The 23,194-nt window shown below is 49.4% G+C and overlaps 1 protein-coding gene across 1 annotated transcript in view; it reads left to right on the top strand.

Annotated features, from left to right (window-relative positions):
* LOC106897193 (chromosome unknown open reading frame, human C10orf76) overlaps positions 1 to 23,194 on the top strand; it is a 145,990-nt gene that overhangs the window by 91,734 nt on the left and 31,062 nt on the right. Inside the window, exon 23 of the mRNA XM_014957680.1 lies at positions 13,327 to 13,405. Within this exon, the coding sequence (XP_014813166.1) occupies positions 13,327 to 13,405 (79 nt within the window). The remainder of the gene's footprint in view (positions 1 to 13,326; positions 13,406 to 23,194) is intronic.

A 23,194-nucleotide genomic window follows, 5' to 3' on the forward strand; every position in this document is an offset into this window, starting at 1 on the left:
CCTGGGCTGCATCAAGAGAAGCGTGGCCAGCAGGGCCAGGGAGGGGATTCTACCCCTCTGCTCTGCTCTGGTGAGACCCCACCTGGAGTGCTGTGTCCAGCTCTGGAGTCCTCAGCACAGGAAGGACATGGACCTCTTGGAACGGGTCCAGCAGAGGGCCATGAAGATGCTCCGAGGGCTGGAGCCCCTCTGCTGTGAAGACAGGCTGAGAGAGCTGGGGGTGTTCAGCCTGGACAAGAGAAGGCTCCGGGGAGACCTTCTAACGGCCTTCCAGTACCTGAAGGGGCTCCAGGAGAGATGGGGAGGGACTCTTGGTCAGGGAGTGGAGTGATAGGACGAGAGATAATGGTTTTAAATTGAAAGAGGGGAGATTTAGATGAGATACCAGGAAGAAATTCTTTGCTGTGAGGGTGGTGAGAGCCTGGCCCAGGTTGCCCAGAGAAGCTGTGGCTGCCCCATCCCTGGAGGGGTTCAAGGCCAGGCTGGAGGGGTCTTTGAGCACCCTGGTCTGGTGGGAGGTGTCCCTGCCCAGGGACTGGACCCAGCCCTTGAGGTGGGGCCTCCCCAGTGCCCAGGACAGGGGGACCATCACCTCCCGAGTCCTCCTCCCCATGCTGTCCCTGATACACTGTTCCTGTGATGAGATGAAGCTCTCCACTGGTCCATAAACCAGGCAGCCTGTCTCAGGAAAACAGAATCTTAATCAACTACAGATCCTTCAGCCTTTCAGACGTGAAATAAATATCATAACAAGAGTACCCTTCCTTTAGCTGTAATGCTGTTTGGCTCTGCATCTTCCCTTGGCATTGAAAACCAACTTTACCTTGTCCCAAGTGATGTGTGGTGACATCTTTATTGAGGATTTTCTATTCACTCAGGATGGGGGATGTCATCAGAGTCGGAGCTTTAGTGTTGGTCCTGGATTTGGGAAGGCAAGGCATTGCTGTAGTCATTTTCAACAGGCATTTCTCAACAAATGTGATTCTCCTTTGCACTCATCTGATGAGAAAATATTGTGGGGTTTGCAGCATCTTGTATTTTCAGGGGACTGCACTGTAACTAACGGGTTTCAGTCGGCACGGGAGCTGGTAGTGTCTGAAAGGTTAAGATGGTGAACTCCTTCAGATTTCCATGGCTGTGCAGGTACAGCTATAGCCGACACTTGGTCTAATCAAATTAATTAAATATCATTGTGGGACTCAACTTCATTTCCTTTGCAAGGCAGGTTTGGCTGTAGTTGAATCTTGCTTAGGTAATATTCCTTCCCTCCTCTCTCAGCATCATTGAACATCCAGCTCCTTCCCAGGATTGTGTTGTTCTAACCCTTTACGTGCTCAATCCAGAGAAACGTCGCTCCAGCGCCTTCCTTTCCCTGGGGAACTTTTATCACAGGTTTCACTGTGTGTAGGTAGAATGAGGTTGTGTTATGTGACCTGAAGAGAGAGGTTTTCTGTCTTGCTGCCACAAACGGGGCGTTCGGGGCCCCGTGTGATACCTGTGGGCTCGCACGAGGCAAAACGGGGCGATGAGAGTCATTTCCACCCACTCCAGGTAATACGGGGCTGACGGCGAGCGTTCACTGAGTTAATTAGACTAGCAGCCCTACTCATTGCCTTTCGCAGAGAGCTTTAAAAAGCTCCCAGTGGGACGGTTGATAAACTTTTTGCATTTCACTCTTTGCGTGGTATGTTTGGGAGCTGGTGGGTGCAGTCTGTATGGCATCCTGCGGCCAATGAACCATCCAATTATCTGGCCTATCTGCTTTCCTGCAAGTTAAAAATCCTATGATAAAATACTAATTAAGGTACTAATGGGCATAAAAGTAATTTAAAATATTTCAGGTTTTGATCTTGTTGGAATTTTTGCAATGTCTTGTGTCTGGGGAGGCTTGGATGGCGGTGTGTAATGTGAATTATGAAGCAAAGGGGAGATGCTGACCCACTTACAGTGCTTGTAGAGAATAAATATTTGCTAAAAGTTCTTTCCTTGCAATCCTACCTAGAGAGGGTGGCTCTGCAATCCTGTCTGCTAAACCGCTCTCAAATGCTTAGCACATGGGGTTTTTTTGTAGCTAAAGGGCTGTATTTGGTGTTCAGACAGTGTTTTATGACACATTTCATTGCTGTAGAACACCTGGCTGCTGGAGACCATCATGCTGTTTGCATCAGACAGTGCTTAGATACTAAAAGAACCGCAGCCTCTTTGGTCTGTGGCCTGTAGTTTCTGCTTCTTTGGCACATCTGAAGAACTTTGTCTGGGCAAATGAATATATATGAGATAAGAGGACTGGGGCACACGTGTGTAGTTGTGTAGACTCTGAAAAAGAGATAATTCCATGTTAATATTGTTTGTTATGGGTTTGTGTGGATATTGACCATGGCCCCAGGCCAGTAGGCACCTTCTAAAAGAGTGTATTTCTAAACCTTCGGAGGAGGGCTTCTCATTTTAGAAGTTTTTTGAAATTTCAAAATTGGTAACACTATTGTGGAAACGTAGACATTGTGCCTAAAATCACATATACTGGTGTATCATGGTCAGCTCTCACAACCTCGAACATGTGGAGTTTCAGATTTTGGTGCCCAGCAGCCCAAGCCCAGAGAGCAGACTTTATATCTGTTATGTTTCCATATTCTGTCAAACAGCACCAATTCTCTTTGTAGTTAGAGGTGAGCAGGTACTAGTTTACTGCTCCTTCCTGCAGTCACAGAATCCCAGAATGATATGGGGTTGGAAGGGGCCTCTGGAGATCATCCAGTCCAACCCCCTGCCAAAGCAGGTGCACCCACAGCAGGTCCTACAGGAACGTGTCCAGGTGGGGTTTGAATGTCTCCAGAGAAGGAGACTCTAGCACCTCTCTGGGCAGCCTCTTCCAGAGCTCTGCCACCCTCACAGCAAAGAAGTTCCTCCTCATGTTGAGGTGGAACTTCTTATATTCAAGTTTGTGCCCGTTCCCTCTTGTCCTGTCCCTGGGCACCACTGAGAAAAGCCTGGCCCCATCCTCCTGACACCCACCCTTGAAGGATTTATAGGTGTTGATCAGATCCCCCCTCAGCCTTCTCTTCTCCAGACTAAAAAGCCCCAAGTCCCTCAGCCTTTCCCCATCAGAGAGATGTTCTAATACCCTCATCACCTTTGTAGCCCTCTGCTGTCCCCTCTCCAGCAGTTCCCTGTCCTTCTGGAACTGGGGAGCCCAGAACTGGTCCCAGTGCTCCAGCTGGGGCCTCCCCAGGGCAGAGCAGAGGGGCAGGATGACCTCCCTCCACCTGCTGACCATAGTCTTCTTGATGCCCCCCAGGATGCCCTTGGCCTTCTTGGCCACCAGGGCCTATTGCTGGCTCCTGGGCATGTGTATGAATTGACGTGTAATGGGGGACTGGCTTTTTAAAGCTTTTACTTTGGTAAAAATAAACTCTCACCATTCTCTCGGCAGTAGTAGCCAGGTGTTTCAGTACAATGAAATATGCCATCAGATACGTCATTTGGTCTCTCATTAATTCCATGACCAAGATGGGGAAATTTATTCCTTATCATGTCGTAGCTTTGTTGTAGAACAGTCAATGGCAGGTTGGCAAAAGAGAGGGACCAGAGATAAGGTTGGCGCCCTGTGCTTCACTCCCGATACCTACACAATACTTTCTGCTTTGTCATTCATACCAGTTAAACCAGCAGTGCATTAGTTATGCATACTTAAGAATTTTGATGCCTATGTATTGAGAAAAGGGAAGAGAAATGCATCTAGACTAGTTCACAGCGAGGTACTGGCCGCGTGAAAATGTGTGAGTGGATAAATTCTCTGAGTTATGGTCTCCTGTGAACTGCTCACCCACGAGGGCTTCCTCAGTTCAGAAGCCGAGGAGAAGGTGTTCAGGTGTGAGGGTGGAGCTATTTGTTTTGCTTGGCTCAAAGGAATGGACGTGAACTGTAAGAAGAGAAAACCAGCTTCTCCTGCAGGCCGTGGTGGTGGGTTGGCATCCAGCAAACAGCCGAGTGGAGAGATGCCCTCGGAGCTGCCTGGTGAGCCAGAGAGCACATCCCTCTGCTGCTGCCCGTGCCCAACGGGGCTTGGTAAAACAAAGCTCACCTGGGGACAAGAGAGAGCACACGTGCTGCCTCCTTATTAAACAAATAGACCATGTATCTCCCTCTGCCACGGAGCCTGTCATCGCAATCAGTAGGTTCCAGGATGGCAGAGAGGAACAGGAGTAGCGGGCTTTTTTCTTCTGTGCAATTGCAGCAGTGCTGACTCTGGTATTTTTGGTGAGCTGTAAAGCAAGTGCTTTTCACTAAAATATCCTTTTGTCTTGGATTCTCCCCTGCAGTTTATTATTGTGTCTGGAAGATGCCTCCCCCTGCGAGTTGTGGACTTTCAGCCTAATGTCAGTACTCATTAAAGTGTAGGAGCAGAAGAAATTTAACAGACTGGAGTTAAACCACAATAGAAGGAAGAATTTAGTGCCCCATTCCAGGGGGTTCGCTTGCTTTTAATTGATGCACACAGCTTAGGTATGGCAGGTATGTGTACTTTATAGCAGTGCCTTGTGGACGTGTGTTAAAATAATGGAAACCCTCTCACCTCCTGCCAGGTGGGGCCGTCCATACGGAGTAACTCAATCTAATTGTTGCAGGCACTGAACAGATGGGGTTTTATTGTCTGGAGTGCTGGCAGCGCCTGAGCCAGCAATGCCAGCGGGATCCTTGCCCCACACAGCAGCTTGCTGGGACACAGCGTGCTACAGGAAGGCTGGCTTGTGGCTGGTGGTTCTGCACAGGTCTCCAGCCAAGCATGGCTGTGATGGCACGAACAGGGGAAGGGGATACGTCGGTGGGTTGTGTTCATTTTGGTCTCTGTATTATGTGTGTTTTACCCTCTGCCTTATGCTTGAGCAGTTCCCAATCTATCTCACAGAATCATAGAGTCATAGAATGGTTTGGGTTGGAAGGGGCCTCAAAGATCATCGAGCCCCAGCCCCCTGCCCTGGGCAGGGACACCCCCCACCAGACCAGGTTGCTCCAAGCCCCATCCAGCCTGGCCTTGAACCCCTCCAGGGATGGGGCAGCCACAGCTTCTCTGGGCAACCTGTTCCAGTGTCTCACCACCCTCATAGTAAAAAATTTCTTCCTGAGATCTAATCTGAATCTTTTTTCTTCCAATTTAAAACCGTTTCCCCTTGTCCTATCATTACACCTCCTGGCAAAGAGTCCCTCCCCAGCTCTTCTATAGGCACCCTTCAGATATTGAAAGGCCGCTATAAGGTCTACCCGGAGCCTTCTCTTCTCCAGGCTGAACAATCCCAGGTCCTTCAGCCTTCAGAGGTGCTCCATCCCTCTGATCATCTTCATGGCCCTCTGCTGGACCCGTTCCACCAGGTCCATGTCCTTCCTGTGCTGAGGACTCCAGAGCTGGACACAGCACTCCAGGTGGGGTCTCACCAGAGCAGAGCAGAGGGGTAGAATCCCCTCCCTGGCCCTGCTGGCCACGTTTCTCTTGATGCAGCCCAGGATGGGGCTGGTTTCTGGGCTGCCAGCGCGCACTGCCGGCTCATGGTGAGCTTCTCATCCATGAGCACTCCCAAGTCCTTCTCCTCAGGGCTGCTCTCCAGTACATAGTTGTACATAGTACAACTCTCTGAGCTCTTTTCACCTCGTTGGTTTATGACACTTTGTGGAGATGATTGTTCTTATTCCCATTTTATAAAGGGAGAAGCTCAGGCATTTGAGAGGGAGCTGCTGTAGCAAATTGAAGAGAAACTGGGCACCTATTGAATCCTGTTCCCGAACAATAAACACTGTATTTCAGGTCTCCCTTTTGTAGTAAAGCAGCTTTATAAACTGGAATGTGATAAAACACAGCTATGCCCTTTCCTGCTTCTGCCTGTTCCCAGCCTTCCTCGTGGCACTACAAACCTCGTGCCTGCTGGGGGTATTTGTCCATCTCGGATACTGTCGGTTTTTATTGCAGAGGGAAAGTGAACTTTGCCATGCATTTAGCTTTACAGGATGGAATCAGGGAATTGTCAAAGTTGGAAGGGATCTCCAGAGATCACAGAATCACAGAATCTTAGTGGTTGGAAGGGACCTCTGAGATCATCGAGTCCAACCACAAACAAAAACAAAAACAAAACAAACAAAAAAAACCAAACCACCAAACAAATACAAAACACACCACACCAAACGCCCACCAAAAACACCGCACCCACCAACTAAACCCCACACTCAACACCTCACCATAAACCAATAACCTTGGGCACTAGAGCATGCCCTGAAGAGCCATGTCTACACATTTCTTAAATCCCTCCAGGGATGGTGACTCCACCACCTCCCTGGGCAGGCTGTTCCAGGGCCTGACCACCCTCTCAGGAAAGTAATTCTTTCTAATATCTAATCTAAACCTCCTCTGCCCCAACTTCAGACCATTTCCTCTGGTCTTGTCGTTCGTCCTTTGGGAGAAGAGGCCAACACCTGCCTCTCTACAACCTCCTTTCAGGTTGTAGATCATCCAGTCCAACTCCCCTGCTAAAGCAGGGCTGCCCAGAGCACATCACTCAGGGCTGCATCCAGGCAGGTCTTGAAGATCTCCAGGATCTTCAAGGCTGAGGACAGAGACAAGCTCGCTGCTGCCCAGGGCACTGCTCTGGCATGAGTGTTCAGCTGAGAAGATGAATTTGTGTAGTGGGTATAAAGTCACCCTTGATTCCTGTGAAGGGGTAAATACCAGCCGAGCGTTACTGCTTCTCTGTTCCACTGTAACAGGATGTAGGAAGAAGTGAGCGTGCAGTGCTGCCCTTTTTGTACAAGAAATGTTTGGGTGTACAAAGAATATTTTATGCATGCTGGACCTGCCAAGTAGGTGCAAAGACCAGGCTCATGCGGTGAATGATGGCTCAGCATTCCCAACTCTATATTAAGCTTTGCAACCTTTCTGTTCTTCCCTTAGCCTACTTTCCACACCTCCAGAGTGCTTAATTTCACCGCTCAGGACAAGAGGACAGTGTTGTCTTAGGGGACTCTGGAAATGCAGCTGCTGTCAAGCAGGAGTGGGTAGCAGACAGCTCATCTGCAGTGACTTGATGGGGAGAGTTTGGAGGTCAGAGAAAACGTGCTGAGGAAGTGCTGCCTGCCTGAGCCTGGTGATTTTGCTCTGCCTGCACGTTGGACCCAGAGCAGCTGGTTGTGAGGTTAAGGCAGCCAGGGTGGCCTTCCCTCTCACCGTGGGCACACGTGGGCTGGAAGATGCTGGGAATTAGGGGACCAGTAGCTTAGTGTTGACGGTTTGTTTCACTTCTCACATGTGATATTACAACCAGTGGCAAATTAATTTCAGGATTCAATTAAATCTTTTCTTGCCGTGCGATTAAATCTTTTCATGTTGTACAACCTGAAAGGAGGGTGTAGCCAGGGGGGGTCAGTCTCTGCTCCCAAGTCACAGGCCATGGGACAAGAGGAAACGGCCTCAAGTTGCACCAGGGGAGGTTCAGATTGGAGATTGGGAACAATTTTTCCATGGAAAGGGTTCTTAAGCCTTGGAATGGGCTGCCCAGGGCAGGGGTTGAGGCCCCATCCCTGGAGGGATTTCAAAGCCGGGTTGCCATAGTGCTTAGAGCCATGGGTTAGTGATGGTTTTATCAGAGTTAGGGTGATGGTTGGACTGGATGATCTGAAAGGTCCCTTCCAACCCAAACAATTCAGTGATTCTGTGATTCTATACGTGCCATATTGGTTTTCACAGGAGCCCTTTCCCATCAGCAGACTCTGCATCTTCAGAAGTTCTTGGAGCAGCACTGGTTGTTTCTATTTATCAAGGAGTAACTCTAGGCAGTTTTTAAAGACTTCATAGACTTTTTTTTAATGTTACTTACTGGCTGGAGAGCTACTGCAGAAGTAGCAGTGAGGACAGTAGAGGGGGGGGAATACAACTCACCTGGAGATATGCCTTCTCTCACCAGAGCTTGGGGTGAGAGCCGCAGCGGGATGTCCTCATTTTGGGAAAAAACCACACTAGTAGGGCCCACATGGAGATTCCCTCGTTTCTCACCTTTCAGCTCATATATTCTTGAGGGAGAAGGGGCCAGGAGCAGTTGCTTCAGGACTGGTCAATTTTTGCAGCCTCAAGAACAGCCAAAGCAGAAACTTTCCACCAGTCAGAGCTTTCCAGTTTGCCAAGGACAGAGTGCTTTGGGATCCGTTGCTGTTGCTGTGATCGTCTCTGTCCTACGGTCTTTTCACCTTTATTTTTCTTGATCCTATCTGCCCTTCTGTCTCTGTTTTCCCTTCTCTGTACTTCTCCCTTCAGTGTTCTTTTTCTGTGCTTTTTCTGTCCTTGGTTTATCTCTAACTAAAGTCTTTGATGACTCTCAGTAAGTCACAGCACTCATGTTTTCTGTTACCACTGCACTTTTCTGAGCTTTCCCTGTTCTCTTGTGTTTGAGACCGTTAGCTCTCTGGGACAGGGGCTTCCCACCACTCAGTATTTGTACCATATCTGTTACACTGGGACCCGCTTTTCCCTCTAATAACATGATTAATGCAGCTAGTACAAATACATGATTCAGTAGCACTTAAGTTCCTAAATCAGAGTAGAAGACTTTATATTTTTCCTCCAATCATTCCTTCTTCCCAAAGAAATAAACAAAAGCAAGAAATGTGCAATAAATGCATAAATATATAAATGTAGGTATCCTCAGTTGTTCATCCTGAAGAAACTCCAGGTTCATTCATACGTGTCTCTGCATGGCTTCTGGTGTCGTGGTGTCTAGGTAGCTTGTTCTCTGAAGAGCTGCATGAAGAAGTGATGGGAGAGGTGTGTTTTTCTGAGAGCACTGGCACAGCTAGTGTGTAAATGACTGTTTCTGGGACATGGAGGAATGAAAAAATGCAGAGATCACTTGTAGTCTGCCTCAGAACAGTAAGCATTGCCCTGGGGAGGCCCCATCTGGAGTCCTGTGTCCAGTTCTGGGCTCCCCAGTTCCAGAAGGACAGGGAACTGCTGGAGAGGGGACAGCAGAGGCTACAGAGATGATGAGGGGCCTGGAGCATCTCTCTGATGAGGAAAGGCTGAGGGACTTGGGTGTTTTTAGTCTGGAGAAGAGAAGGCTGAGGGGGGATCTGATCAACGCCTATAAATACTTCAAGGGTGGGTGTCAGGAGGATGGGGCCAGGCTTTTTTCAGTGGTGCCCAGGGACAGGACAAGAGGGAATGGGCACAAACTTGAATGTAAGAAGTTCCACTTCAACATGAGGAGGAACTTCTTTGCTGTGAGGGTGGCAGAGCCCTGGCAGAGGCTGCCCAGAGAGGTGGTGGAGTCTCCTTCTCTGGAGACATTCAAACCCACCTGGAGACGTTCCTGTGGGACCTGCTCTGGGTGGCCCTGCTCTGGCAGGGCGTTGGACTGGATGATCTCCAGAGGTCCCTTCCAACCCCATAGCATTCTGTGATTCAAGACAAGCCACAGGCAGCCAGTTTTTTCATTCCTGAGCCGTTGTTTCCCCTTCTGCCTGTTCAGCATCCTTCCCTTGTCCAGTTCCCTTGTGACAGTCTCCTCTTGCCAGGTGACTGCTGAACTGTGCATCTGCCAGAGGAGGTAATGTTGCTAAAGTGACATCTCTCCAGACGTCTCTATCTCTAGAGAATTCTGTCCCAAAAAGCTCTCTGAAATCTGTGTGACAAATGGCAGCCAGCCCCACTGAGGGCTTTGTGGTGTGGAGATACCTGTGTACGTACTCTCAGAGGCTAGTTGGGGAAATGCAGTGTTTTGTCCTTCAGTTGACACTTCACTATTTCCTTGCTTTACAAACGCGTCGAAGATGCTAGTGCTTCATGAATACCAAACACAAGGGGTTTCTTTTCTTTTCTTTTCTTTTTTTTTTTTTTCCCCCCATGATCGATACGAAGATCTCGGTAGAGCACAGCACATCACAAATCTTTTCCAAGCGTTTCAACCGCTCCCTTCCCCCTCCCCAAAGGTGCTGGCTGAGATCCCAATAATCAAGGCAATCACAGTGTAAAAATAAGGCATTGCCAAGGCTCAGCTGTGCTGTGCTGGTGGGAGAAGTAACGATGGCAAAGCCGCTGTTCTATTGTCCATGAGGGGGAGACTCTGCCTAAAAGCTCCGGTCCCCCGTTGTCCCCAGGAACAAGTGCCTGTGGAGTGGCAGCTTTGCAAAGTGAAATTCCGGCTGTTATTCCGTAGCCCAGGAGGCCAGTTGCCTAAAAGTATGCCCCAGGGACAAGATGGGTTTTGAGAGACGGAGGAATAGCAGAGGCATATCAAGAGTGGGGGATGCACAGCACCTTGGGCTGGATCGTGGTGGGGCTTAGCAGATGTGTGAGGAGGAGCTGGGCCACGTGTGGAGCCTGGCCTGGGTAGGGGATGCTGGGCAGTCAGAACCCAGCTATCCAGAGCCAGGATTGAATCCAAGCCCTTCATGCTCCTCTGCCCCAGGCTGCCTGCACGTTCGGGAAAACAGCTTTGCAGAAAACCAGGCTGGGAAGGAATTCTTCAGAGTGGAAGAGCTCGCTTAAAACAAATTAAACAGCTGAACTTCTTTTTCTAGTCACTAAGGAGTCGTCCATTTGCCTTTAGGGAAATGGGGAAGGAGGCGAATTCTTGCTCTTCCTTAATGCCTGTTGGTTCTTAGTGCAGTGGCAGCTGGTTGCTGGGTTTGCTTTCCCTGGGTGAGTCCCAGCTGTGATTGCAGGTGCCGCTCCAGTAGCTTGGATCCGAGCAGGGACTGGTGAGCAGGCGGCCCGTGTTTGAAGTGCTTCACAGCAGTGGATACAGATGAATGCTAAAGCTGTTCCCTGGTAAATGTTGGAACCGTGTGAGTGCACTGAACCCCTCCGAGCTGCCAAACCTTCTGTCGAGCCAGAAGTTAAGTTGTTGTAAGTCTGTGTTCCCTTTTCTTTCAATAGCTTGTAGTGCGTCCTGTAGGAGTGTAAATATGACTCCAGCCAGGCGTGAAACATGCAGCTTGAAAGCCAGGGTGGTGGAGAGGCTGGGTAATGGAGAGTGTGATTGTGACTCACAGGAGCTGCTTCTCTGGTTGGATCGAAACGGGAAGAGCCTGGCCATGTCTCTGCCTGCCTGTTTGCCCTCCTCTGGAGGGAGGAAGGGTACGGGGAGCCTGGCAGGGGCCCTGCTGAATTTGCTTTACTGATGTAAAACTCCAGCACAGGTTGGGGGTGACCTGCTGGAGAGCAGCTCTGAGGAAAAAGACCTGGGAGTCCTGGTGGACAACAGGATGGCCATGAGCCAGCAATGGGCCCTGGTGGCCAAGAAGGCCAAGGGCATCCTGGGGGGCATCAGGAAGAGTGTGAGCAGCAGGTGGAGGGAGGTCATCCTGCCCCTCTGCTCTGCCCTGGGGAGGCCCCAGCTGGAGCACTGGGACCAGTTCTGGGCTCCCCAGTTCCAGAAGGACAGGGAACTGCTGGAGAGGGGACAGCAGAGGCTACAGAGATGATGAGGGGCCTGGGGCATCTCTCTTACGAGGAAAGGCTGAGGGACTTGGGTCTGGAGAAGAGAAGACTGAGGGGGAATCTGATCAACGCCTATAAATACTTCAAGGGTGGGTGTCAGGAGGATGGGGCCAGTCTTTTTCCAGTGGTGCCCAGGGACAGGACAAGAGGGAATGGGCACAAACTGGAACAGAAGAAGTTCCATCTGAACAGGAGGAGGAACTTCTTTGCTGTGAGGGTGGCAGAGCCCTGGCAGAGGCTGCCCAGGGAGGTGGTGGAGTCTCCATCTCTGGAGACATTCAAACCCCCCCTGGACACGTTCCTGTGCAACCTGCTCTGGGTGGCCTTCCTTTGACAGGGTGTTGGCCTAGATGATCCCCAGAGGTCCCTTCCAACCCCATATCAGCCACCCTGTAATGTAACTGTAGGTAGTGGAGACTGCAGAAGCCCCCCCTGTGCTAAGCACGCCCTGATGCTGTAGGAGCAGCCGCTGGAGTGAATGCCCCTGCGCGTGGACGGCATCTGGTGCGTGGAGGAGCTGTGTGCCTGGGAACGTGTCAGTGAATCTGCAGATTCTGTTGGGGTTTTGTGTGGGTTTTTTTACTCCCATTTCCCACCCCTTCCACGCTGCTTTTCTTTATCTGTGTATTTAAAGAAGTAAGGATACTTCAGACAGATTTTCTTCCCACTGCCTCTGGCTACTGAATATCGCTTCTTCCTGGACTCAGGCACCAGCTCTTTAGCTGTGATGGGGTCTGGAGAACGTCGCTGAAAGCCCTTCTGCAGGGAGAGGCGTGGGGAGGAGGGACCCATTAGAGTGCAAACAGAGGGAGCTGGAGTGAATTTCCATGCTGATGAGTATGAGAGTGAAAGCCCTGATGGCTGCTGTGGTGCAATTTGGCCAAGCAAGTGTTCTTCAGGCACCACCAGTGTGTGTCTGTGCCCAGCACTGACACGGGCTGTTCCCATCATGAGCACTTACCTCCGCAGTGGGTCTCACGAGTGACATCCCAACTTAGACCAGTAACATACTCTAGCCCACAGAGACTTCGCTCTCTTGCCATTTAACTTCTCAGCTGCAGCTGGTAAGCAGGGGAGAGGCTGAGGAAATACTCCAGTTGCATTTTGATTCATTTTTTTCCCAATTATTTTGCTTTCAGTTCTAGATTTCTCGTACCTGCCTCTAGACACACGTGGAAGGGAAGGGGAGTATGTTGGTGCAGGCAGTGAAGGAAACGAGGCAGGAAAGGAGTGATCAGTGTTTCTGCTGCTGTGCTTGGGCCACTGTCATAAGTTATCTCTAACGATCTAAATTAGGGCTGAGGACTAAAGTCATTATGAGATGAAGTCAAAGTAGTGTCTATGGTGATGAATGACTACAAGTAAGAGCCAACTACAACATTTGAAACATAGTAGAGATCCAAAGCAATAAACCATCAGCTTCAACACCGAGGGAACAAAGTTCCGTAGAGCAAAATGTCGGGCGATGCTGGTTTTGGAAGGGAGATCCTCTTCCTGGTGGGGATGGAGCAGCGATGGCCACGTTTGCTGTGTCTCAGCAGGAATTTTCAGCCTGTTCCCAGCGAGGCAGCAATTCCCTCTGCAAGAGCAGTGAGCACAGCCCTGTGTCTGCTGGGACGGATGCACCCATGTGTGGGGCAATGCCTGTGCTTGCCATTTCCAGTGATCCCACAACTGAATCTGCGTTGGTCACTCAGGGGGAGCGTGCCTTCGGCAGAGCGAGCAACGCCGTGTGGTGAGACAGGGACGGCTTCTTGCAGGGCTGTGGCTCCATGTGCACTGACTCAGGCCAGTTTTGGCTGCATCCTGAAGCTGCTCCTGAGACCTCTGAAAATTTCTCTCCTTTGTTTCAGAGCCATCATCAATCACTTCAACCCAAAGATAGAGTCTTACGCTGCGGTGAATCACATATCACAGCTCTCCGAGGACCAGGTAAGCCAGGCGTGCGGTGACCTTTTTTCATGCTGACTTCTGGAATATAGGTGGGTAGCAGTACCTTGTGCCCACTGGGGCTGATGAAGTTCACAGAATCCCAGAATGATATGGGGTTGGAAAGGACCTCTGGGGATCATCCAGTCCAACACACCTGCCAGAGCAGGTCCACACAGAGCAGGTTGCACAGGAACGTGTCCAGGTGGGTTTGAATGTCTCCAGAGAAGGAGACTCCACCACCTCCCTGGGCAGCCTCTTCCAGGGCTCTGCCACCCTCACAGGAAAGAAGTTCCTCCTCATGTTGAGATGGAACTTCTTATGTTCAAGTTTGTGCCCGTTCCCTCTTGTCCTGTCCAGCTGTCAGAGAACTGTTGGGCATAACTTAATCTTCTGTGATATTGGGGAATTAGAAGTCAGGCAACAGTTGGTAGACATTTTCTAGGGTAATTGAATTCAGTTGTTTGAGATTTTGAAAAGAAAAGGTTTTTAATAAAGAGTGTGGTAGGATTAGGTTTCCCTTCCTTAATTGGGCCTGGTTTGCTCTCTTTGTGCCCTGCTTGTATTGCATAAATGTGTAAATGTGGCTTTTTGAAAATAGGCTACTGTGCGTGGCCTCAGGAAGGGAAGAGATGGCCTATTTCCCAAAATAAAATACCGGGATTATATGTTAATCACTCTTGGAGAGGTAAATGACCCTGTAGGAGCCTGTGGTGGACAAAATAGGGAGCTGCCATGTGAGCTGGGAGGATCATCCCAGATGCAGCTGCGTCAACACCTCTGGACATTCCAGAGAAGAAATTGTGTCCACAGTGTAGGACAGACCTCGTCGAGTCTCCTTGCGTTGCTCCTTCCACTGCATGGGATCCCATTCTTGTGCCTGTTGAAAGCTCCTGACTGTATCTTGCTCTGCAGTTCATTTCTCCTTCTCTCTGTGGTATTTTTACTCATTACTTGATGATACCCTTCCGTGATTCCCACTAAGCTTTTAATTTATTATCCTACTTGATCTGTAACATGTATCACCCCAAAATTTCAGGTTGAAGGGTGTAGTGGTGCAGTGGGGGAAAAATGTGCCTACTGCTTTTTATTCTCTTCTTGATCTGGCTGGATGGAAGAACATTGGTTTTAATTCACTCAATTTTTCTGTATTGCTCTGCCTCTGAGAGTCACTGTACCCACAGCTATATTTTATGATGGTTCATGTTAACAGTCCTTATTCCTTGATGATACATTGATTGCATCAACCCAGGCCCCTAAAAAAGAAAAGCCTTTGATAGCCCAATTTGAAACTGAGGGCTTGGATAGAGAGGCATTTTGCATAGTGTTTAGGTTAGTCTGAGAAAGGAAATGAGCTTTTCACTGTCGGCTCAGGGTAGTGTTCATCCTCCAGCGGTTCAGGGAGGTCAGGTTAAATCCTTTCTTCCTTGTGTGTTACTCTTTAAATAAAATCTCTAGCAGCAGGCAGATAATGAAATCAGTGCTGATGCATGGAGCATTTTGAGGAAGATGGCTAGGAAGTTGAAAGACAGATTTCTCTTCTTTTCTCCCTTCACGCTTCCTCTCAACGTAGGGGAGAACATCAAACAAAGCGAAGCAACAATAGATCCTGGTGAACTGCAGAGAAATAACGAAGATGTCCCTGCGGTGAGGGACTGTGTGGTCTCAGTCAGGGTGTTTAGTCAGTGCTCGGTGATTTACTGCACGAGGAGGAGAGGGATGGAGGCTTCTTGCTTCCACTTTCAATTAGCCAGTGTCTCTGTGTTGGACTGTGGTTTCCCCTCCATCAGTAGCCCTTCCACGTAGTGAGCACATCAGAGGCAGCGGTGGATGGCTGTGATCAGGCCAGGGTCTGCCTTTTGTAGGGTAACAGAATTTGCTGCTTTCATTCCAGTGTTAGCAGTTCGGGGCGTGGGGGTGTGTGTCAAACTTGCCTTTTGGCTGCTGCAGTCTCTTTTTGGTTGGTTGGTTGGTTTTTTCTTCCAGCTGTACTTTCTGTTTTTACATGTGCATTCACTTAATTCCGCTTCTCTCTTCTTACACAAAATCCACCCTCCTTTCTAGCCCTGTTTTTTGAAGTGTACCACATCAAAATAGTTAATGCTGACATTTAACTTGTGTATCCACACGCAGATACTACATTTGGGACTGGTCTTTCTCTCGTTTGAGTTATTTCAATGGTTTCAGGAGACTGGTATTTCTTTACTGGGAACATTGATTTTGATGATCAAACTTTTCTTTTAATGGAAAAAAACCCTTTTCCTTCCCAGATACTAACCTTTGGCCAGATTCTCATACAGCTGCTCGTGCTCCTCTGTGGTATCTCAGAATCTCCTGTTGATCAGGCAGGCTTGGGTGTGACGTAGCTCCATCTGAAGGGGCATTTCCTGCTGCTCTGAATTCCTACCAATTCACTTGAACCTACTCAGCTCACAGAATCTTACTTGAGCCTGTGTCAAACTTGTTACGCTGCTCCCTGATTGTTCTGGCTCCTGTGAATGTGTTAGATGATTATTTTATTTTTTTATTTTATTTTTTTTTGTATTTTTAATATCCTTAAAAGTAGCTAAGTAATCAGCTGAAAGAGATTTTGCCCTATCTTTTTATTTTCCTAATCCTATTGAAGGCTTTATTACCTTGTTAATCACTGATGTCCGTTTATTACCATTCTCAGTCTGTCATCTCAGTGCTTTCTCCTTTTTTTTTATTTATAAGCATTAATGTTAATGTTATTACACGCGAGGGACTTTGTAAGCCCTTGAAAAAGATAGACATGGGATTGTTTTATGGGTAGCCTGTTAGTACCACTGCACATCTTCAGCTCTAGAGATCTCCAGGAACCATAGTTTGAATGTAGAATCACAGAATCACAGAATTGTCTGGATTGGAAGGGACCTTTCAGATCATCCAGTCCAACCATCACCCTAACTCTGATAAAACCATCACTAACCCATGGCTCTAAGCACTATGGCAACCCGGCTTTGAAATCCCTCCAGGGATGGGGCCTCAACCCCTGCCCTGGGCAGCCCATTCCAAGGCTTAAGAACCCTTTCCATGGAAAAATTGTTCCTCATCTCCAATCTGAACCTCCCCTGGTGCAACTTGAGGCCGTTTCCTCTTGTCCCATGGCCTGTGACTTGGGAGCAGAGACCGACCCCCCCTGGCTACACCCTCCTTCCAGGGAGTTGGAGAGAGCCAGAAGGTCTCCCCTCAGCCTCCTTTTCTCCAGGCTGAACCCCCCCAGCTCCCTCAGCCTCTCCTCATCAGACTTCTTCTCCAGACCCCTCCCCAGCTCCCTTGCCCTTCTCTGGACCCGCTCCAGCCCCTCAGTGTCTTTTTTGTGGTGAGGGCCCCAAAACTGGCCCCAGCCCTCGAGGTGGGGCCTCCCCAGTGCCCAGTGCAGGGGGACCATCACCTCCTGAGTCCTACTCCCCACGCTGTTCCTGACACAGGCCAGGATGCCATTGGCCTTCTTGGCCACCTGGGCACACTGCTGGCTCCTGTTCAGCCCACAGGCGACCAACACCCCCAGGTCCTTTTCTGCCAGGCAGCTCCAGCCACTCTGCCCCCAGCCTGGAGCGCTGCAGGGGGGTGGTGTGACCCAACACACACATCTACTGTGCTCTAGGCAGGTGTATTGTCAAGACTTCATGGTACAGCTTTGCTGACTGTTGTGGGGTTTATCCAGTGTTCATATGAGACATACTGGGAAGAGACCTTCTTCTTTCCGTATTCCCCTGAGCGCAGAGTGGGAGATTCCCTGTGGTGAGGAGATGCCAGGGATTTGAGGATGAGCCACCTCAGTCTATCAACACCACGTCATCCTCGTCAGCGCTGTTCTGCAAAGAGTCTACTTGCCAAAGCAAACTCAGAATCCTGCCTAGTCGTTAGCTATTTTGACCTTGCTAATGTCTTAGTCAGTTACTGGCATCTTCCTTCGCTTGCTAATTTGTTAAGCCCTACTTCAGTGTTTTCTATGGTATTCTCCCTCTCAACGTGTGTGGCTCCTGGATACATCTCCTTTAAGGAATTGAAAGATGATTCACAGTCAAAAAGACAGGGTTGGCCATTAACTGCCAATGGAGTGTTTAGCTCTTCCATGCAAGTGATTATTCCCACGTCTTCAAAGATGTTTGGGTCCCTCCTCAAGTCAAAGAGCAAAATAGCCTTCTGTGAAATGAATTCATAGGCTTATCTGTCCTCTCCAGACTGGACTGCCTTGTGCTTAATCCAGTGGAGGCAGCAGACTTTCTTGTGCTATATCCAATCTGAGAAGCTCCCAACGTGCTTTCCAGCAGAAGCGGTTGCAGAAAATGGGGTCAGCAACACAAGAGTCGCTCCAGGAGGGTCAGTGCAGTCAAACATAAAGACTGACAGCACAGGGCATGAGTGATCTGGATGGGGTCTCGTGTCTGCCTTTTCTGGGTGTGAAAGAAGAGTTATGTGTAAGAAGGCAGCTCTCTGCCTGACGGTGATGTAGCACCATTATTCTAGAGAGGCTAAAGGGAGAGGAACCCGGTACTTCTTTTGGCAACATCTCCTCAAAGCAGGAAGGTCTCATGGTGCCTTGCATGCCAAGCAAGACTTGTGCCAACTTGCTGGAGATTTAGTTGCTCACTGAGGTCTCATTTTCTCTTTGGCACTTGTTCTCTCTCTGATTTCCACTCTAAAGGTCTTAAAATTGAGATGGCAGCCACATAGGGCTGATGATGCCTGCTAGTCAGGAACATCTATGTGCGTTTTCCAATAGATGCCCCTCTTTCTTCCCAGCCACAGCAGGGGCACTGGGCACCTCTGGTTTGCAGGTGGCGTTAGGTTTGGTGTGAAAGGCTGTTGTGAACAGCTGTGCTGTGTGTGTATTCGTCTGGTAACTGCAGATGGAAAGTGCTGGGAGCCAGAACAGATTGTGATGGAAAAACAGGACAACTGTATCGCTTTTGAAATTGTGACAAATGACAGCAATACTTGGGTTGTTCCACGTTGTAATACCTTTGTAACTCAGGTAACTGCCAGCCAGTTTGGTCGGGCAATCTCGCAAAGCCATTTCTCTTTCCTTGAGGTCATACTCCAAATGCTGAACACTTCCCCCTGCCTCCCCCCCGGGTCCACATGGCCTTTTGTTGCCCAGTGGGGCTTCCAGGGACAAAGTGCAGCCCAGGGAGGGTCCACCAGTGACTTGCCCAGAAAGTCCCAAAGGGATGTGGTTGGGTTTACATGCCCTGAGGTATTCTAACTCTGAGCCATTGATGTCCTGGTTTATTCATCTTGTTCTGGTTTCCATCACTAGCAGCAAAGCCACTGGCAGATACAAAACACTTTGTTCTTTTTCAGCACCACTGGCAGGGGTGTTAACAGTTAAAAGCCTGTTGGCTTGTGATATCTTTAAAATGCCGAGTGCCATCAGCACTAGGTACAACTACAATAAATCCCCCTAATCTCTTACATTAATATAACGTGGTGTGAGGGTTCCAGAAATACTTTAAGATGGTTTGGGCATAATGCTGCTTCACTTCTGAAATGCAGTCAGCTTTGGGGTGGAAAGTGCCATGTTGCACACAGTAGTAGGAACGTGAAACTGCAGCTAACGGGTCACCAAGGCAAAGCCCTAATTTAAAGTCATCACATCTTTGCAAATGAAGCAGGGATGTTGGGTTTGATGGTCTCATTACAGACACCTATTCATGATTAATGGCTTGAAACAGATTTTATTGTTTAAATAGAAAGAGCGGAGTTGCACCAGGTGAAATTGGAATCCCAGGTTTAAAAGAGTCTGTATAAAAACTCTTCTGGAGTTGGCAAATTGCTGGTTTGCCACCCTTGTTCTCTAGTTTAGATATTTTTCTCCTTTTTTAATATTTTTTTTCTGATTTACCAGAGAAATATCCCTGTAATTTCCTAATGCCTCAGCCTGCTTTATGCAGTGTACCAGACTGAATGGGTCTGAAGAGGCTTCAAGGACTGATCAGCTTTGCTTCAAGGAGATTTGAAGCTGGAGGTGAGCTCTGGAGCAGTGACTTTGTGCTGTGTAGTGTCTTTTATTGACACGCAGAATGCAATAAACTGTGCGTCATCGGAGGAGGGGGGGTGCAGCACGTGGTAGGCTGTTACAGGGACAAAAGGACTTTGTTTTTGAAAACACCTACTGCTGGATGTAACCCTATTCCTAATTCAGTCCCAGAAATCCCAATAGGAAACGGGAGAAACTCTTCAATTCCCTTCATTCAGGATGGACACAAAGATGCCCAGGCTTACTGCCCATCACCACTGGTGGCAGTGGGCTACTCTGTGGCTCATGGGGCCAGTGTGACTCTGGATCACCTCGGCTGCTCCTGGAGCAGAGCAGTCTCTCCACCACTCTCTGTGCCTTCCAAGTGCTGAGGAAGCACGTCTGCCTTCCTACCACGGCTGCGAGCTGTCCTCTTGGGCAGATTAGGGACTGCCTCCAAGTACAAACCGGTAACAAAATAAGTCCATTAAACTCCAAAGCAAGGCTTGTCTTCAGTTCTCACTGCTGGTTTCATACCTTTGCCTGGCCCTCGTGAGCACTGCAGGGATGATAAGGGCCTGAGGACAGCCATCATGTAGGTGACCACTGAATGCTGGGCCCTTGGTTTGGAAGAGCTGCCTTTTGGAACTGCTGCTGGCTGCAAGGGGGTAAAGTCTCCTGGAGCTGGATCCTTTTCCGTGATGGGGCAACAGAGACAACACTCGGGGATGTGAGTTACGAGCCCAGGCTGATTCACACCTGGGAGTGGGCTGAGCAAGAGCCATGGGTTTAACTTGTACTGGGGAGACAAGCTGATGTTCACAGAATCACAGAATTGTCTGGGTTGGAAGGGACCTTTCAGACCATCCAGTCCAACCATCAACCCAACTCTGATAAAAACCATCACTAACCCATGGCTCTAAGCACTATGGCAACCCGGCTTTGAAATCCCTCCAGGGATGGGGCCTCAACCCCTTCCCTGGGCAGCCCATTCCAAGGCTTAAGAACCCTTTCCATGGAAAAATTGTTCCCAATCTCCAATCTGAACCTCCCCTGGTGCAACTTGAGGCCGTTTCCTCTTGTCCCATGGCCTGTGAGTTGGGAGCAGAGACCGACTCCCCCTGGCTACACCCTCCTTTCAGGGAGTTGGAGAGAGCCAGAAGGTCTCCCCTCAGCCTCCTTTTCTCCAGGCTGAACCCCCCCAGCTCCCTCAGCCTCTCCTCATCAGACTTCTTCTCCAGACCCCTCCCCAGCTCCGTTGTCCTACTCTGGACCCGCTCCAGCCCCTCAATGTCTTTTTTGTGTTGAGGGCCCCCAAACTGGACCCAGCCCTCGGGGTGGGGCCTCACCCGTGCCCAGGACAGGGGAAATGTTGCTTTAGTTCAGGTGCTTGTCCTCACCCTTGGTGAGTGTGTTTCACAAAACACATCCCAGATGCTCGGTAGGTTTGTTTGATGTGTGGTGCTTCACTGAACCTGGGGAAGGGGCTGTGGGTGGCCACGGGCTGGGGTCTGAACTGCTTCCTGGCTGTCACTGTGCTGCCTTGAGCAAACCTGGAGCTGGTGTCCTCCCCTGGGGGAGGAGAGGAGAGAGGGCAGCTGGTGTGGAGCCCTCGGAGGGTCGGGCAGCGTTGGAAGTGCTGTGTGATGTCCCAGGGAAGGCCAAGCCATGTCCCGGGTTGCCATCACCGCCGAGCGCCCATGCAGGGCAGGGAGAGCTCCACGGGGGATTGCAACAGCCTGATCAAAACAGTCTGCATTTATAAAGATTAAATTACAACTTTGCACATCTCCGATTAAAGGAGGAGCTGTCAGAGGCTGGCTTGTGTGAGTGCACAATCCAATTTGCATTTGGTAAAACTTCAGATTGAGAAGGGTTTTTTTTTTTAAATCCCTTGTGAAACAGGAACAATAGACGCTGTTGCCAGGTGCGTAATGCACGGAGATACCGGGCAAACTGCTTTCATGGGCCCCCGGAAAGCTGGATTTATAGCTCTCTACTTTGCTGCTCTAGTCCCGAGTTCCACCCTAAGCTTCCTTACGCTCCGTCATCTCCCTGCTTGGGAATCCTACCAGCAGACAGGCTAAAGCCTGCTGTACCCACTACAGACGGTGATGTGGCTGTGGGTAACCACTCCTGGAGTCACATCTCCTTGCGAAAGGGGACAGGCTTTGCAGGGACTGCCAGCCATGCTGCTTCTGGGGTTTCTTCAGGATAAACCTCCTGCCTTCAGAGACTGCCGCTCTTCCTTCTCCAGGATAGCATCCTGCTGTAACAGATGATGTTTTTCTGCCTTCCTCCTCTGGATCCTGTAGCTGGAGCTGCAGCTGTTTCCCAAAAGTGACAAATTGGGTCATCGCTCTGATTGCAAAGTGGGAAGCGGATTGAGCTGTGCAGGCTCCACGCCTCCCAGAGCAGGAGAGTAAATGCTGCTGAGCCAAAGGGTGCTGCACCTGAACACAGCTCCACTCAGCTGGAAGATTTGGGGTTTTGGCTCTCTAACACTTGGCATTTGGATGTTAAGGCAGTAATTTCAAACGTCTTGTCTGCAGTAGGGAGCTCAAAGGCAAAGCTTTTAATAGAGGAGAAGGCGGTGTCTCCGATGTGTGTCACTCTCCCCATCTTCATGGGAGATCTGAGGCAGGCGGTGGGATTGCTCCAGGAGCTGAGATGTGTTGTTCAAAGACAGCAAGCTCGAAGGAGGGGGGATGTCCAGAGAGATGGAAGTGGGAAAGGTGGTTCTGCGTCAGCCAAGTGCCAGGGGCTATAAATCAATTCCACTGCCTTAGTCAGAGGGCTCTTGGGTTCCCCCATGGCTCAGTTAAGGCACAAATAAGTTCCCGGGGAGCTCAGGATTTCTAGCAGCACACGCCGTTTCAGCAGCAGCATCTGCCTTAGAGCTGGCACGAGTGTAGGTCTGTGGAGGGATATTAATTCATAGCCCCGTGCTTGCTTTCACCCGAGCACCTGTTCCTAGGAGTTCCTCTTTCACTTCTTCCAAACTGTGGATTTATGTTCTCCATCAATAACTGCTTGACAGCAAGAATTGCTAACAGGGAAAGTAATTCCAGCCTTCCAGACAGGAAGCTGATGAATTGGCTTGGACCATTGTCTGACAGTACCTAGGATTTCTGTAATACACTGATGCAACCCAGTGACCATTGCTTGCATCAGTGTTAACTGACGTGTTATATTTACATCAATGTTAGTTTAAACTAGGCAGGTTTTCCACAGGTTAGTTAAGATGACCTCTGTCAGTAAGAGGAGCGATATAGAAAACCTGCAGGTATGTCCTTAACATTTGGAGAACGAGGTAGTTTCTTGCAGACTGACATCTAATAAGGTTGTTTTGGATAGCCCCTGCCCTATGCCTCAGCCTCCTTGGTGGAAACTGCTCCTCAGTCTTACTGTGTGCAGAGCCCCACCGTTGAAATACTGTGCTTAAGGCTGGTTTGTGCCCAAACCCCATTTCGGTTTCCCAAGTGTATTTTCCTCAGCAGTTGTAATTCAGAAGACGGCGTTTGTTTTTGAGTTGGATGTAAAAACACACACAGAATGCTGTTGAAATTCTACTCTTGGACTTCCTGACTTCTCAGAAAATGCTGGGCTAGGGCTCTGTATAGAAGCCATAGACGTGGAGAAGTTCCTGGGAGTGCTTCTCACACCTGCAATGGCGTGAGCGAGCTCCTATCCCACCGATGACCAACTGCATCTCTGAGACAATGACAGGTGCTTGCAGTGAAAAGTGACAGAGAAGGTCACATCACACAGAGAATCACACAGAATCCAAGAATGACATGGGGTTA

Source organism: Calidris pugnax, unplaced genomic scaffold, assembly GCF_001431845.1.
Source record: "Calidris pugnax isolate Ruff unplaced genomic scaffold, ASM143184v1 scaffold4, whole genome shotgun sequence".
In the NCBI taxonomy this organism is placed as follows: domain Eukaryota; kingdom Metazoa; phylum Chordata; class Aves; order Charadriiformes; family Scolopacidae; genus Calidris; species Calidris pugnax.